The 15,394-nt window shown below is 52.7% G+C and overlaps 1 protein-coding gene across 2 annotated transcripts in view; it reads left to right on the plus strand.

Annotated features, from left to right (window-relative positions):
- GPR107 (G protein-coupled receptor 107) overlaps nucleotides 1-14,938 on the plus strand; it is a 71,750-nt gene extending 56,812 nt beyond the window's left edge. For both annotated transcript variants that reach the window (XM_088018858.1, XM_028090469.2), the window contains 4 exons: nucleotides 5,189-5,238; nucleotides 6,457-6,540; nucleotides 7,359-7,477; nucleotides 13,797-14,938. In XM_088018858.1, coding sequence (XP_087874984.1) covers nucleotides 5,189-5,238; nucleotides 6,457-6,540; nucleotides 7,359-7,477; nucleotides 13,797-13,893 — 350 coding nt within the window. In that variant the 3' untranslated portion in view covers nucleotides 13,894-14,938. The remainder of the gene's footprint in view (nucleotides 1-5,188; nucleotides 5,239-6,456; nucleotides 6,541-7,358; nucleotides 7,478-13,796) is intronic.
- Nucleotides 14,939-15,394: the final 456 nt, after the last annotated feature.

Consider the following 15,394-nt stretch of genomic DNA (forward strand, 5'->3'; position numbering starts at 1 on the left):
TTCCTTCTGTACAGAGCTCTTGTCTTATCACAGCCGTTCCCATACTTGCTCCTAATGCTGTCCTCGTGAGATGGGTTAGTGGCATCTCCTCTTAGTGGAGGCCAGAGGCCACCTGGTGAGCTGGTCTCCCCAGAGCAGACACTTCCAGGCCTGGGCTCGACCACGAAAGTGGGGGCAGCTGCTGTGCCCCCCCCCCCCCCGACCCGACGCAGCAGCGGGAGCTTGAACTCGGAGCTTAGGCAGACTGTGGACCGCTGAGCTTAAGGGTGAGTCAGAGCGGCAGTGATGCCAGCCAGGCCTTGTTATCATCCTTGTTTCTGTAATTTTTGTGTTCGACTCAAACTTCCCTTTGAAACACGGCCGGGAAGAAGCAGGAGGAAAGGGTTTGGGGTAGATGGGGACAGTTTTAAGCCTCAAGGCTTTCTTTATACCCAGAGAAGGATTGTTTCGGAAATTTTTCGCCCTCTTCTTAAAGGGTCATGGGCCCTTGCTTCTGTGCGTCTCGTAAATCACCCAGTATTAACTCTTCAAGATGGATTGCTGGCAGCTCCTGGGCACTGCCCGGCATTTTGAGCCCTGGGTTGCCAGGGGATTACAAAGCTATGAATTGCCTTTCTCTGAGTGCAAAGTGTGGGCGTTGAGAGCGTGGTCTTTAGAGAGAGGTGGACTTGGGTGTTAAGTACCGGTTTCTCTACTTACAAGCTGTGTGATGGTAATTTGCTAAACTTCTCCAGGCCTGAGTCCTTCCACTGTGAGGCAGTGGTCACAGTCGTTCTTCCTTCACAGGGGGCTGTTGTGAGGTTTTACCCCAGATGAAGCATGAGAAGGTGCCTGGCACATGGTTCCTCACTCAGCTGATGCTGACAACCAGTGTCGTGGTTCAAGCCCATCTAGGCAAGTCCGCTGGGGAGGAAGGGGACCATCTGTCTTCTTTCCAGCCTCTTCGTTCCTCTTGGGGGTACGGAGGAAAGGTGAAAGTCTAGGGAAGGGGCAGCACCTCCTCTAGATGGGGCGCCTTTGCTCTTGCCACTGGCCACAGAGATTGCTGCCTTGGTAATTGTTTATTTGTTTTAAAGGTTTTATTTATCTGTTAGAGAGAGCACAGTAGGGGGAGTGGCAGACAGAGCAGGCAGAGGGGGAAGCAGGCTCCCAGCCGAGCAGGGAGCCGCAATGTGGGTCTTGATCCCAGGACCCACCCTAGGATCATGACCTGAGCCGAAGGCTGACATCTAACCGACTGAGCCACCCAGGCATCCCTGCCTTGGTAATTATTTGAAACAGCTGGGCACTTCCTGCCTCTGTGGGCACTTGTTCTATTCTCGTCAGCAAAACGTACTTGCCAAAATCCAGAGTCCTGGCCATATCCAGGGGTGGGGGAGCCCATAGCAGGAGGTGGGCCTTGCAGGAGCTCCTAGAGCAGGTGCACAACCTCCCTGTCCCCTGCTTCTCTCCTTCCTCATTCCCTGGGAGGTTCTTCAAAGTCCTTCTGGCCAAGTCCAATTCTATAATAGGGGCAGCCGGGCATGTGTACTAGGAGAAGCTCTCAGGGTGATTCTGGTGCTCACCCTGGGGAGAACCATTGCCATAAAAACATCCTGACCGCAAGCAGACCCATGCCTGAGAAGGGAGGGGTGGGCCAGGCCCAGGCACATGGAGCCGTGACAGTATAGGGCCTGGAACGTGGGGCTCTGGGCTCCTGTCTGAGGCATTTTCCTCCCACCAGACTCACTCTTTTACCATATTTGCTGTTTGTGGTGGTGGGGTCAGAAATAGCCAGCCCAGACTCGAGGAGCCTCTATTCCCGTGGGAGCCCAGCCTGCCGTGAGCCAGTGAGCAGCAAGCTCAGCCGTGTTCTCAACTCCAGGGACAGCTTTTTTGGAAAAAAGCAGAAGGAGGCTTGGGATTCCAGGCTGCGACTTGCTGCCTTGCTCTCTGCTCCTTGCATAATGCTGGTGAGGTTCCCCCTCTGGGGCTGGGTCCTCCCTGCTCAGCAGGCTGACGCATCGGGTGCAGATGGCAGCACCACCACCAGGGGAGCCTGGGGCATGCTGGCAGTCCCCACGTCCCCACTTGGGCCAGTCGAACTCACTGGAGCCTGGATTCCGGCCACATGTGGCAGCCGCTGCAACAGTCTACAGCCTAGTTGGTGTTTGGTCGATACTATATAATCCTAATAGTGTAACAGTAGACATTCGTCCAGTGCTTACTGGGTGCTGTTCGCTTTCCACGTACTGTCTCATTACCTCTGCCAACAACCCTAGTGGTAGGTATTGTTAACGTTGTTTCACAGATGAAGAAACTGAGGCTCAGAGAGGTTAGGCGGCTTATCTGAGCTCACACAGCCAGGAAGCAGCAGCGTTGGAATTTGAACCCAAGATGTTCAAATGTGCAGGGCCTGCACTGCTATCTACTTCTCTTTCTCAGTTCAGAAGGTCAAGCTCCCTCCCTGCCTTCACTGCCTCGGCTGTGACTAGAGCACCCACGTGGGAGGCTGGCCCCGGGAGCAGCGCTCTCGTAAGCAAATGTCTCGAGTGTGACTGGAAGTGACGTCTGTCATGACTGGTGGGTTTTGCCAACAACCCTGAACTTCACATACTGTGACTGCATCTCTTAGAGGCCGTGCTGCCTGTCCCCAGGTCTGTTTGTCCATCCTAGCCCACGTCCTGAGATGGCGCGGCCTTGGTGCCAGAGCCTGGGTGCACAGGCTCGCCTTTGAGGCACTCCATGGCCTGCCTCAGCTCAGGGTGTCTTACAGCGGCCTGGAGGGTGTGACGGGTGGCACCTGACTCCGGGGAGACGTTAGGTGCTGCGCCTTCCCCACTCTTCCCTTCACACTCGGTCTTTGCCCTGCAACGCCTTCACCCCTGTGCTTCCCTCCCCATCAGCCCCAAATTCTTCACTCTGGCGGGGAGGGAGGGGACCATCAGACTTACCTTGTCTGTCCATCTCCCTCAGCCAGCCTCCGAGGCAGGATCTGTACTAATCAAGACGTGCCTCACCGCCTTTCCGAGGGACCTCTGCAAACTCGAGGCTTTTGACTTCAGTTGGGCTCTCATTCTTGGTTCTTTCCATCCTTTCTCCGGAGAGATTGTTCTCAAATGTAGATGTGATCAAGGCATTCCCTGCTTCAGACCCTCCAGAGGCTCCCTGGCACCCTTGGCACCGCCAAGGAGGACAGTTGGTCTTGTGCATCAGCTCTGTTTTCGGCTTCCCCCGCGGCCCAGCCGGTTCCCTGGCCAGTCCAATCCAGCCGCCAGCTTCCTCTTCCCCACGCGGGGGCCTCTCACCCCCGAGCCCTCGCATCTGTTCTTCCCGAGCACCGTTCCCTGGCCTCTCCGCTCTTGCTCCCTCCCGAGCCCCGGTCAGGCCTCTGCTGAGACACCAGCTCCTTCGGGAACCCTCCCTTTCACCCCTGTGCCCCCGCTCTAGGTTGGGAGCCCTTCTCTGGGCAGGGCCACAGCAGCCATAACCTGTCCGGCGCCTTGACATCCAGGACTAAAACCTTCACACTTCTCTCTGGCCGGCCCATGGTGCTTGGTGAAGCAAGGGCAGGAGTAGCATGTGTAGGATTTATTTCAGCAAACGAAATTCGGAAGAGACTTTTCAAACATTTTTATTATCTAAAGGGTCTGAGTGTTAATGTTGTTCTTCCTTGGTTGTTCACAAAGAAGAGAACTGAGTGTTCGTGTGCAAGAACTCTTTCGCTTGTTGGGGGCGGGGAGGTGTGCATTTCCTTGACCACGTGAGCAGCAAATGCCCATGCAGAAAGACACACGAAAGGAATCCTAGTTCATACAGATGTGTGAAGCCTTAAATCCATGGTGGCTTAGCTGTCCGACACAGAATTCTCAGGTGTAACGCTTGGCCCTCAGTGGAGCTTCTTCCATCCCCCAGACGGGCAGGAGCATCTGCTTGTGTTGCACGCTCGCATCACTCCCTCGGTTCTCTGTGCTGCCCGTACTGGGAGTGTAGCGCGTCTCTGCCCCTGAGGGACAGCAGCACCTGGGGCAAAGGCCACAGCTGCCCCATCTCGGCTCGCCTGCATCCTGGAGCCGGGCCCAGAGGCAGAGTGAATGGCGAGCTGGAAGAGAACAGAGAGATTTAATTTGAAAAATAACAAGACTACCAGAGAGGTTGGCACATAAGAAAGCTTTTGCTGATCTGCCTGCTTTCATTTAGTTTCTTCGAACATTGCATGCGTGAGTCCATTCCAGCTTAACACCTGGGTGTTATAGCCTCTCAATTTTGAGGGTTAGATTCGCTGTAAAGATTTTCTGCTCCTCTCCTCATGGAGGCAGGCGTTCGGTTTCTCCGAGGAGGTTCTTGCAGATACTGTTAGTTGATCATCACGCTGAAGATTAATTTAGGATTCCAGGGATTTCTTTTGGAACCCTAAGCCTCACTGCCCCCCCCCACTAATCATGACCCAGAGGAGGGGGGAGGGGAAGAGAAATCTTCTCCACCCACGGCACCATTCTTAAATGGAACCAGTAATTGAATGCTATTAAGCCAAATTAATTTGCCTCCTGCAGGAAGGTTTATGATGAATGAAAGGCTTGCTAATCGGGGAGGGAGCCAGGCTACCCTCTGTGGTCATCAATATTTCACGGCCATAGGCGGTGGCAGGAAGTTAGCTGTCCTGGCTCCCTGACCTTGAGCGATCCAAAGGTAGGACACAGCCAGCAGGGTTGTATTCAAAGGGCTTGTTACAAGTGAAATTGGCAAGATGCACTCACGGGTTAATTGAATTTAGACCCTCAGCTAGTGGGAGGCTCGGGGCCGCCGGAGACTGGTCCTAGTGGGGAGTGCAGCTCTGTCAGCCACAGTGGCAGAGCTGAAATGTTTACCAATGGCTTTTGGGGGCTGGGGAATCTTGATTTGTGATGTGCCTGCCGATTTCTGTGGTGTCAGTATGGCAAGTTTAAAGCTCCTGAGCCCAGAATGGGGAGATGCACGCCAGCATACCACTGGAGCTGGGAACCCCAGCTCCCATAATTCCCTGATTCTTCCTGGTGACTGGGGGAAATCCTGCCAAGCTGATGCGGTTCCAGAAATACAGATGTGCCCCTGGGCAGTACTCATCTGCATTAGACTTGGCCTCTTGACAGAGGGCGCTTGAATGTCACTTGCTTTTAAAAATGAGAAAAGAAGTTAATGTGCCTTTCATTTTGTTCTTTCTTCTCCCTAGCTGCTATTAACTTAGCAAAGCTGAAACTTTTCAGACACTATTACGTCTTGGTGAGTAAAAAACAAAACAAAACAAAAAACCCCTAAATCTGTAAATAAAGATCAGTTCAAGGAGTAGAGCAAATAAACTTCCAAAGAATTGGCGAAAGTACAAGATGTGGTACCTGCAGCTGTGCAGATTTCATTTTATCAAACCAAATTATGTCTTTTGATAGGGGGAATTAAGTAGCTGAGTCACACCTTCTTAAATACTAGTTTTAAATGTGGCTTTAAATACTTGGAAAAGTAACACATGCTTGATGTTTTCTTACAATGCAAGGATTATAGAGACAAAGCAAAAGCCCTTTATGACCCTGATGTTCTCCCCCTTCCTCCCTCCCCCGCCCCCAGGTCATTCCTGTTAACAGTTTGGTGGTTACTTCTCTGGGTGCTCTTCTAGGCATATGCCAGATGTAGCCGCCCCTTTGCTTGCTTGTTTTATTCATTTGCAAAAACGAGATCACGCCTAAAATCAGGACTGCTGGCCGTGAAAAGTCCTTTTGAGCATACACCAAAGGCAGGACCTGCTCTGAATTATTAGGGTAATGATTTCTTGGAATATATAAGGTGTAAGCTCTTCAAGAGTTTGCCTCCTGATTCCTAAAAGAAAGTTTCTGAGTCTTCTCCCATCTGTGGGCTGGGCAGTTCCTTCCCTGCAAGCCCAGCCACCCCGGGCGTGGTCCCGGTGAGCAGCCCCTGCTCCGGCGGCAGCCTGGAGAATCCTTGCCACACCCTCCCTTGCCTGAGGCCTCAGTGTTACTGGTACGTCCTCTGGGCGTGGGCCCCAGAGGCTCAGTGCCTCTGTCGAAGAGGCTAAAGCAGTGTGGACCCTGTGGGCTTTGTTTTGCTATTACTACTTGAAAACATTCCTCAAAGCCTGGGAATCAAATATACCGCCCTTTGGGGATTGAAGTCAGGGGGCTTGTGCATGTGGAAAAGGCGAGGAAGGGGTGACTCGGGAGCTCAGAGCAGCCACACCCAATGTGTCCTCCCCGCGTTGGGTGGTCACCTAGAGATGAGGGGTGAGTCCTTTTAAGTGGGACCGGCAGAGAACCCACCTCTGCCACGTTTATTAGTTAACACCCTGAGTGTCAAATGACTTTCTTCAGGTAATGCTGTTTTCTCGCTTGTCGTTCCTTTGTGACAGCAAGATGTTGGAAGAAAGTGTGGCTGTCATTTCCATGTTGATTTTATTTCTTCCTTCTCCCCACCATCCTCCTCGCCCCGTAGATCGTGTGTTACATATACTTCACCAGGATCATTGCGTTTCTCCTCAAACTCGCCGTTCCATTCCAGTGGAAGTGGCTCTACCAGGTGCGCTGCTGGGGGGTGGGGGGGAGCCCCTGGCTGAGGACAGAGTCTCGGGCTGTAACGTGAGGTTGCTCCAGAGGGATCGGGCAAGCGGCCACTTCTGTCGCTTCTGGTCCACAATTAAGATGATCTGTTTGTCCAGGAAAGCTGCTGGATTACATGAAAAATCTGGAAGTAATTGCATTATTGATTTTAGTTTTCAATTTTACAAGACTTTGAAGAGAAAAGCCTCAGGCATGGAGTGTGAGCTTCGCCCCGGATAATTAAAATGCAACGAGACCTGGTCTCTCCTTCAGTTACAGGGCTTAGAAAAGCTCAGAATCCAGAGCACATGAGTATTTCAACAATGGTGTCTGTGCCATATACTAGGGCTAGTTAACTCCTAGGGGAAGCCACCAAATGATTTAGAGCCTTTTCTCTTTCTCGTTCTCACCCGAATGTGTAGTTGGCACCCAGTGCTTGTACCAGTTCTGCGTGTAGGGGACGGCGATGAGACTTGCTTGAGGCACCCGCTTGGTGCTGAGGGCACTGTGGGATAAAAGAACTTTTATAACTTGGGGATAAAAGGAGCTCTTAAAAGATTCCCGTGAAGACTGGTTAAAGCACAGGGTCTTAGCTGGCATCTGCGCTCAGAATGCTCCTCGCTGAGGCTCTGGCACACCTTGTGAGGAGACCCTGCCCTAGCGCTGCCCTGGCCTGAGAGAGTGGTCAGTGATGGGGTGGGGGGGGCTGGGGAGGGACTGTGCCAGTTTGTTTCGTTCACTAATTTTTGAAGAACAGCATTGCTAATCCCTTTATTTGGGGTGGGTTTTAATTTGCAGCTCCTGGATGAAATGGCCACGCTGGTGTTCTTTGTTCTAACGGGCTGTAAATTCCGTCCGGCTTCAGATAACCCCTACCTACAACTTTCTCAGGAGGATGACCTGGAAATGGAATCAGTGTAAGAAATCTCCTTTCTTGCTCCTCCTCCTTTGCCCCTGGCCCCAACTAAACAGCACAGTGTGAATCAGAGCAGCTTCTGTCTGCATTTTGTTGCTCCAGAGGTAGTACCTCTATATTTAGCAGAAGGAAAGGGACACTTAAGCTGTGGGCTGTCTTATCCAGTTTGAAGTACAGTATCTGCCAAGCATTGCTCAGTCTTTGCAGGGGAATGGAACTGGCCATCCGATTAAGCATCACTGAGCATCGATGGAGCCTGCTTCCAATAAGCCAGTGGTGGGAACTTGGGCATTGGCTTGGCCCGTTCAGCACTACTGGGGATGGGCAGCCCCGGTTCCTGTTCAGCCCCTGCCACCAGGAGCTGGTGTCTGAAAATGTGATCATCTGAGTCGTCTGTGGGTCTGCTAATTGTCTGCAGACTCCTCTGTCACCAGATAACGAAATGGCTTTTCACAGCTAGCACAGTGACTTGACCTCTATGCGAGCATTCAAGCGGGCTTTTCTGAGTCACAGGGCAAGTGACTTTCGGGTCCTGTTTTCTGGGAAAGGGCATTCATTACCTAGAAAAGGAATAGTGATTGAGGGTATTGGCTTCTTTACTGATGAACTGTGATGGGCCGGCTCAGTGGCTGTGTTTGATGATTAGCCTAAGGCTGAGTTTCAGGTGTGCTGCCTCCAGCGAGGCAGGTGGCTTTTTGACTTGTCCTGATTCAAAGGCTGAGCCTCCTGGGCCCTGCTGGGCCCTGCTGGGCCCTGCTGGGCTGTTGGACAGCATAGGACAGCTCCTTGGAACAATAAATGGAAGGCAGCTCCCACCGATGGGCCCAAACACCAGTTCTCTGTGCAAAAGAAATACCTTTTTACAGATAGCAGAGGGGAAGGAGTAGGGCTGTCGGGTGTGCCTTTTCTAGAAGGAGCAGAATCTGAGCCGGTAACTTGGTTGAAGGGTCTGAAATGAGAGTCAGTGGGGAGAGGTGTGCTTACCCATCCCCCCCACAGCAGGGCTTCTCTGGGGTGCGCAGCTGGAAGCTGGCTGCCTGAGTCATTCGAAGCTCTCACCAGCAATGTAGGAGTCCCCACATCCATTCCATCAGCCATTTATCAGAAGCACGGAGGTGCTGTGAAGGCATTTTTGTCTCATGGCAAAATTTTTAAAATTTTTGTTTTGGTTTTTCTTTTCTCGCTGGTAATATACGATAAGTATTTTAGCAGGAGGGTCTGCATGTGCTCAGCTCAGGGCAGGGAAGTGGGGGAAGTGACAGACAGACCACAAGTCACGCTGAGACTGGAGGGAGTGTGTCCTTCGTTCTGGCAGACTGGCGGAGAGATCAGAGGGGTGAGGGTTAGCCGTTGGTTGCCTCCGCTTACGCTCCTGTTATAAGGGAGGAGCACTGTGATGACACCGTGTTTTCTGTGGCTCAGTGTGTGCCATCCTGTGATAGTGAGGGAGCTGCTCCTCAGTGGCAGAAAAGCTGAGTATGTCCCAGCGAGAGAGTCAAATCGTAGGTGAAGGCTTTGTTTAGGGTGGTGCCGTTTCCAAGGAGTGCTGGTCCCGCTTAGCCTGTGACAAAGAAGTTAGGGAGCCGACTGAGGCCACGTGCCTTTAAGTCAGTAGGGAAATTGTTTGGGGCCTCTCTCTGGCTGAGAGAAAGTTCTGCTGTTGAGGAAGTCTTATGGATTAATAAGATGTGTCCGAGCAGAACAGGCCAAGGGGGAAGCTCCAGCCCTCAGCCTGCCATCCGTGTTCACCTGCAGGTGAGCATGAGAGCTGAGGGCAGCTTCTCAGGGACGCCACTGCGCCCCAAGCTGTCCCCTCCTTCTCTGCTTGGAGGTGCTATTCCTGGATGGCACCTCTTAAATCTTCTAGAAATAACAAGCCAGAGGCAAGTAGAGCCATTGTTTGTGTTTTCTAGAAGGTCATGAGCTCTCTGTCATCCACATTGGAGGGTGTTTCCTATAGAAAGGAGCTTGATCTGATCCTCACCACAGAACAAATATTATGTCCTCTTTGTGGGAAGGAATATTCCTTAGGCTTCACACACCCCAAAACAAATCCTCTTCCTAAGGGTCTTTCCCATTAGTGGCCCACGAACACTGAGCTGGGCCACTCACCTTATTGGCTGAGATTCTGGGTAGTTTCTCTTCTGTTTTCACTTCCTTTCTCTGAAGTGCAGTGCATTTGGGAGGCGAGTCTTGCCAGTTGAGCCCAGGACAGGCCGGGCTCCTCCTGGGGGTAGAGTGCTCCCACTCTTCCTCTGGCCCAGGCCTGCACACCTGGCCACCCGTGCCCCCCAGACCCCACCTGGGTTCTCCTGCAGAACCTGCAGAGTGAGGGTGCAGTCAGAAGTACCTGACTGTCTTTTCCTTCTTTCATTTCTGTACACAACTCTCTTTGGGCTAAAGCTTGCGAAGGCTTACCAATTTGGTTTAGAGAATTTATCAAAAAATTCAAGTTAAAAAGTATTGGATGCAGTTTCAGTGATCAGACTTGGTAGCCGCCTCCTATGCCGTGCATATCCTTGACGATCTGAATTCTTTTCTCCTGTTTTGAGATGTCAGAAAGGGAAGAAATATTTGGTCGCTGTTCCAGGGCCGGGAAGTTGTCTCTCTGGGGTTCCCAATCCAGAATGCTGGCCTCAGGGATGCCGGGAACCTTTTTCTGCTAAACTGCCTTCGTTCCAGTGGATGGGCAACAGAAGTGGAGACGGGGATTAGAGACTAATAGAATTGTTTCTCAGCCAGGCCTCTCCAGATCTCAAGTCCAGAAAACACTTTACAATTGGATTATACTTTATGGTTTGGTTTAGTTACAGAAACAGAGGTGTCCAGGGGCCGCTTACGCCCAAGATACAGCATGGTGGAGCAGGAAGAGCGGTGGGTGCCTGAAGCTCCCCTTCTTATCGTGCTTGTGTTCAGTAGGCCCGTCTGGTTGCAAGCACAGCTCGTCAGGGTTCTGCAAGGAAAGGAGGGGTCACCTTTTAGATGGAAAAGGGAAGTGGGAGGCAGCGCTGGGTCCATCTGCTCCCTCCAGCTCTGTTACACTTCCCTGCTCCTTCTGTCTCTGTCCTGCACACTCTCTCCTGAGCCCCCAGGGAGCACAGCCGCGTGGCTCGGGACTGCTGCCGTCACCTGAGAGCTGCTCAGGGGCTGCTGGCCCTCGCATGCTCCCCTGAGCAGGCACTGGAGGCGGGACAGCGTCTGCCCTGGACAGGCTGCCGTCTCCTCATTGACAGCCCCTCTCCCCCCAGCCCCCAGCCACTTGCTTCTTCTGAGCTTCGGGTCCCTCTAGCCACCTGCCCACTGGTACCCAAGCTTGCATCCCCTGCATTCCCTGCGGGCCTTGATGGCACTGCCGTCCACCCACTCGTCATCAGCAGCATCTGCTGGTTGGCCTAAACACCTCCCTCTTCTCAGCCCACGTGGAGTGAGCGGCCACTTCTTGAGGACCTAATGTCGTGTCTCCTCTCCTTCTCCCCCTTTACCCCAGTGCCGTGCCTTCCTACGGCTGGTGTCCTCGCCCCCAGTCTTCCGCCCTCCCTGTCCATTCTCCTGGCTACCAGAATCACTTGTAGGGTGTTTTCCAAGGAGAGTCCCTGGCCCCTCCCCTGGACACTTGATTCTGAATGTCGAGGCTCAGGTACCTCTGTCCTTTTTTAACTCCCCAGGGCATCCTGCTTGAGCCAGGACTGAGAGCCCTGATGTAAGGATCAAGTCCAGCCGCCGTGCCAAGGCAGACAAGGCCCTCCATGGCCTTGCCCTGCCCGCCCTTGACCTTCCTGCCACTTACCTTCGCCAATAGCTGCTTCACACTCTCTGACCGTGCAGGGAGCTTTCTTCTGTTTCTTCCATGCCATTTGCCCATCACATTTCTTTTGTCCAGAAAGTCCCTTGCCCCCCGCCGCCCCTCCATCTTGCCTCTGCTCCCCCTCTTTCGGTGCAGGCTTCAGAGCTGCCCCCCACCCCAGGCAGAGGTGATTCTCCCCACCCCGAGCCCTGCTCCTGTCTGTTGTGTGTCATTCTGAAAGACCGTTTTCTGCTGGGCTGGGGGGTCTGAAGAGCCCCGATTCCTGTCCCTCTCTGTCCCAGCCCCAGGCCGGCATGACAGAGCGAGCCTCATTTTCTCAGTTGGTCGCCAGCTGGAAAGCAGTGTTTTGCTGGAGAGAGACACACGGCGGGTGTCTCCCAAGCTCAGCCTGAGCCCCACTTGGGTCCGATGAACCGGCTGTGCTCACAGCCCAGCTGTGTGGAAGCCCTTGTCCTTTCCAGCAAGGGCTTCCACACAGCAGCTGCTGTCGCTGTGAGCGACTCTGTGAGACTTGAGGGTGCATTTCTTCTCTGATCTCATGCATTTGGAGAAGCCGTGCTGGAGCAAGAAAGTCTTCTGGTTCTCTTGGGCCTACGGCTGCTCCACCTGAGTCTCCCAGTCTGGACGGCTGCTCCACCTGCGTCTCCCAGTCTAGAGACAGACAGTCCCGCGAGGACAAGACCTGTGGGCGTGCCTGTCACCTGGGAGAGGTGCACCCTTTCTGGAGGGCTCAGGCCCTGGCCGTGCCAGCGGACAGGAAGTGATGCTGTGTCACATGGTGAAGTGAGGCAGCTTCCTTGTCTGGGGACCGTGTTTATACTCATAGCATCTGCGGGAACCCCCCAGTTCCCCTAAGAGCCACATCTTGGCAGCCCATCTTGTTCTGACTTTGCCATAAGTACAGCCAGCCCAAGAGTCTAAAGGACTCTTGTCTGAGAAAAGTCCCAACTCTTGGGAGGACTGGCTGGCTTTGAGGCCTGGTTGGAGCAGCAACATGGTGGCAGGAATGAAAGGAGAAATAAAGGGGGAAATTTTTTCCTTACCCCATAAAATCATTTATTTGCCTTTAGGTCCAGCCGGACAGACTCTAGGTGTGTTCCGCATAGGGCCACTGAATTACCATTTGTAGGTGAAAGGATTTGGTAGCTGATGGAGGGGATGGGGGGGTCCTTGGAGAGATCTGCTGAGTTGACTGAATTTATTTTACTGCTTAGGAGATGCCTGTAGATCCATAATGGGGACATAGGTTCCTCTTTTTCTAGAGTACTTAGGGAGATGCTGGTAGGTGTGTTTGTTTACTTGTTTTTAATTCTATTTTTTAGAACGGTTTTAGGTTCACAGCAAATTGAACAGAAAGAACAGAGATTTCCCAGGTGCCCCTTCCCCCACCTATGTAGCCTTTTGCGTTATCAGCATCCCCCTCCAGAGTGGTAGGTACATTTGTTACAGTCGCTGAACCTTCACTGACACGTCCTTATCACCCAGAGTCTGTAATTTACCTCCGGGTTCACTCTTGGTGGTGTGCATTCTGTGGGTTTGGACGAACGTGTCATGACATGTGTCTACAGTACAGATCCATCCACAGTCATTTCACTGCCCTGCGACTCCTCTGAGCCCCGCCTGCCAGGTGGAGCTCAGTCTCTCTGCCTGGTATCTTCCCCTGCAAAGCAACCCAGATCCTTTGTAGATCTTGTCCAGCTCACATTTAGTGGGGCAAGAGGTTGTGTTCTCATAGACCCCACCTTCTTGAGAGATGTTGTGACTCACTGTCAGGAAAGGGCTCAACTCCGCACATTCTCTGAAGCTGGGGTCCTTCCCTTTTGATCTACGCTTTCAGTGTAGGGCTCCGTGGCACCCCCTTAGTGCCGGGCACCAGCAGGGACAAGGCCCCTGTCCCAGGTTGCAGTGCAGAGGCGGAGCCACATGCTCCTTGACAGCCTCGCAGAGACCAGGCCCCGGGTTCGTCGAGAGCAGCCGTTCTCTGTTTCTGACGGTCAAGGAATCTTTGGGCCAGAAGCTTCCTCAAAACCTGTGGTTCTGTCCCATGACTCAGAAATGATCCATTGTGGCTGGTTATTAAGAATGACTACACCTGATGAGCTTTCTTTTCAGAAGGTTCGTTAGGACACAGATGGTGGTCTTGTAATCATAATCATGTAGACACGCAACATAAGAATCTGTGGAGACCACGACAGAAAGAGGGGAACGGATCAGTGTTGATTGTAATAATACATACCCAGCTGGTATGTATTGATTAGGTGCTTTGGAGAATCTCATTTTCCCCTGATGACAGTTCTGGGAAGCGGGAACCATTTATTATACTTAGGACAGGGAGATCCGATGACTCGGCGGAGGTGACACAGCTAGCAAGGAACGGGCTCGGGACTGGAACCCAGGTCTGCCTGATTCCAGAGCCCACACGCATAGCCACTCTGCTGTGCCCGTGGTAAGATGGCCTTTCACTTAAAGACTGAGATTTTCCCACTGGTTTATTTGTTTTTTCCCCCTCATTCAGAGTGACGACATCAGGGGTGATGGAGAACATGAAGAAAGTCAAGAAGGTGACCAACGGCTCGGTGGAGCCCCAGGGCGATTGGGAAGGCACCGCGTGATGGAGCAGCCCTGAGCTGGGACTGTCAAAGAGAACCTCTAATTTATTAATCGTCCTAGTGGTGAGCAGGAGCAGTTAGCACCTCCCGACAGTGACACCACAGAGCACGCGGCTGGGAACAAAGTGCCACGGAAACCTAATTTTTTACTCTCTTTTATGGAAACTGGATCTGTGGCTGGTTATGGGCAGCTAGAATTCTCCTTCAGGTGGGAATGGTGGGGAGGGAGCGTAGACAGAAGGAGGATAAAAGACTTTGTAAGTTATATTTCTTTCTTTTTTTTTAATTGGGAACTCTCAAGACATAAGCAGCTGTGCCCCCAAGTGTGTGGCAGCAGGGTGGGGGGGTGTTGGCGGACAGGGAGGGAGGGTGGCGGCGCGAGGCTGGGGCCAGTCGAGGCTCGGGAATGAGGCCGCAGGAAATGAGCAGGGGCTGAGGGAGGACACGGGGCCTTAGAAGGGAAAGGAAGCTCACCGTGGCGTCTTTGGGGGACAAAAATGGATGAAATTAGGTTATTTTAGAAAGCAATGTCGGGGCGCCTGGGTGGCTCAGTCGTTAAGCGTCTGCCTTCGGCTCAGGTCATGATCCCAGGGTCCTGGGATCGAGCCCCGCATCGGGCTCCCTGCTCGGCAGGAAGCCTGCTTCTCCCTCTCCCGCTCCCTCTGCTTGTGTTCCCTCTCTCGCTGTGTCTCTCCCTGTAAAATAAATAAATAAAATCTTTAAAAAAAGAAAGAAAGAAAGAAAGCAATGTCAAAACCCAGTTTAGTATATGGAGCCTGCCGCAGGGTTCCTGGCCCCGAATGTTGCCCCAGACCTTGACCCCGGATTCTGAAAGTGACTAGGATCCAGCAGCTCTAGAGGCCCGGCCGTCTTCGTCCCAAAAGGGCTCTGTCATCTGGAGGCTGAATGGCCCTGTCAGAGTCCCGGCTCTGGAACCGTGGTGGGAAGTGCTTTTCTTGACAGAAGCGTATTTGGTGCTGTCTGATGGATGGATAGAAGTGTATGGTTAAGCTCAGAAAGCGTCGTCCAGTAGGATTCCCTTGAACACCCGCCCCCCCCCCCCCCCCGGCTGCCCCGAGCAGGACCCTGCTTCCCTCTCTTGTTGTGCCTGTGTGTGCTGTGTAATCACAGTAACAGGGAGAAATGGGAAGGAGTGTCCCTTAAAGGAGCAGCTAGGGGTGGAAAAGGTAGTGTTTAAGCAGATACTTAAGTACAAGCAAATCGTCATCATTAGAAAGTTTTTCCTCTAAACCAGGTAGGCTTTCTGGCAGGAATGAAACAGACCTCGTCCCTGTCTCCCAGGGGCATGCATGCCAAGAGAACAGGTGTGGTTGAACAGAGCTTTACTCTCAGGGACTGGGGGTGGCGAGCTCTTTTTCAGAGACTCAGCAGAGGGCCCTTCCAAACTTCCAGAGCCTGGAGTTGGGTGCAGGTAGTCGCCTCAAGTGGTGCAGCCGGTAGCTCAGTCATTTGGATGATGGGATGAGCTCAGAAGGTCTACTGT

Source organism: Eumetopias jubatus, unplaced genomic scaffold (assembly GCF_037043125.1).
Source record: "Eumetopias jubatus isolate StellerSeaLion01/CBP00866 unplaced genomic scaffold, mEumJub1_p1.0 scaffold_15, whole genome shotgun sequence".
In the NCBI taxonomy this organism is placed as follows: domain Eukaryota; kingdom Metazoa; phylum Chordata; class Mammalia; order Carnivora; family Otariidae; genus Eumetopias; species Eumetopias jubatus.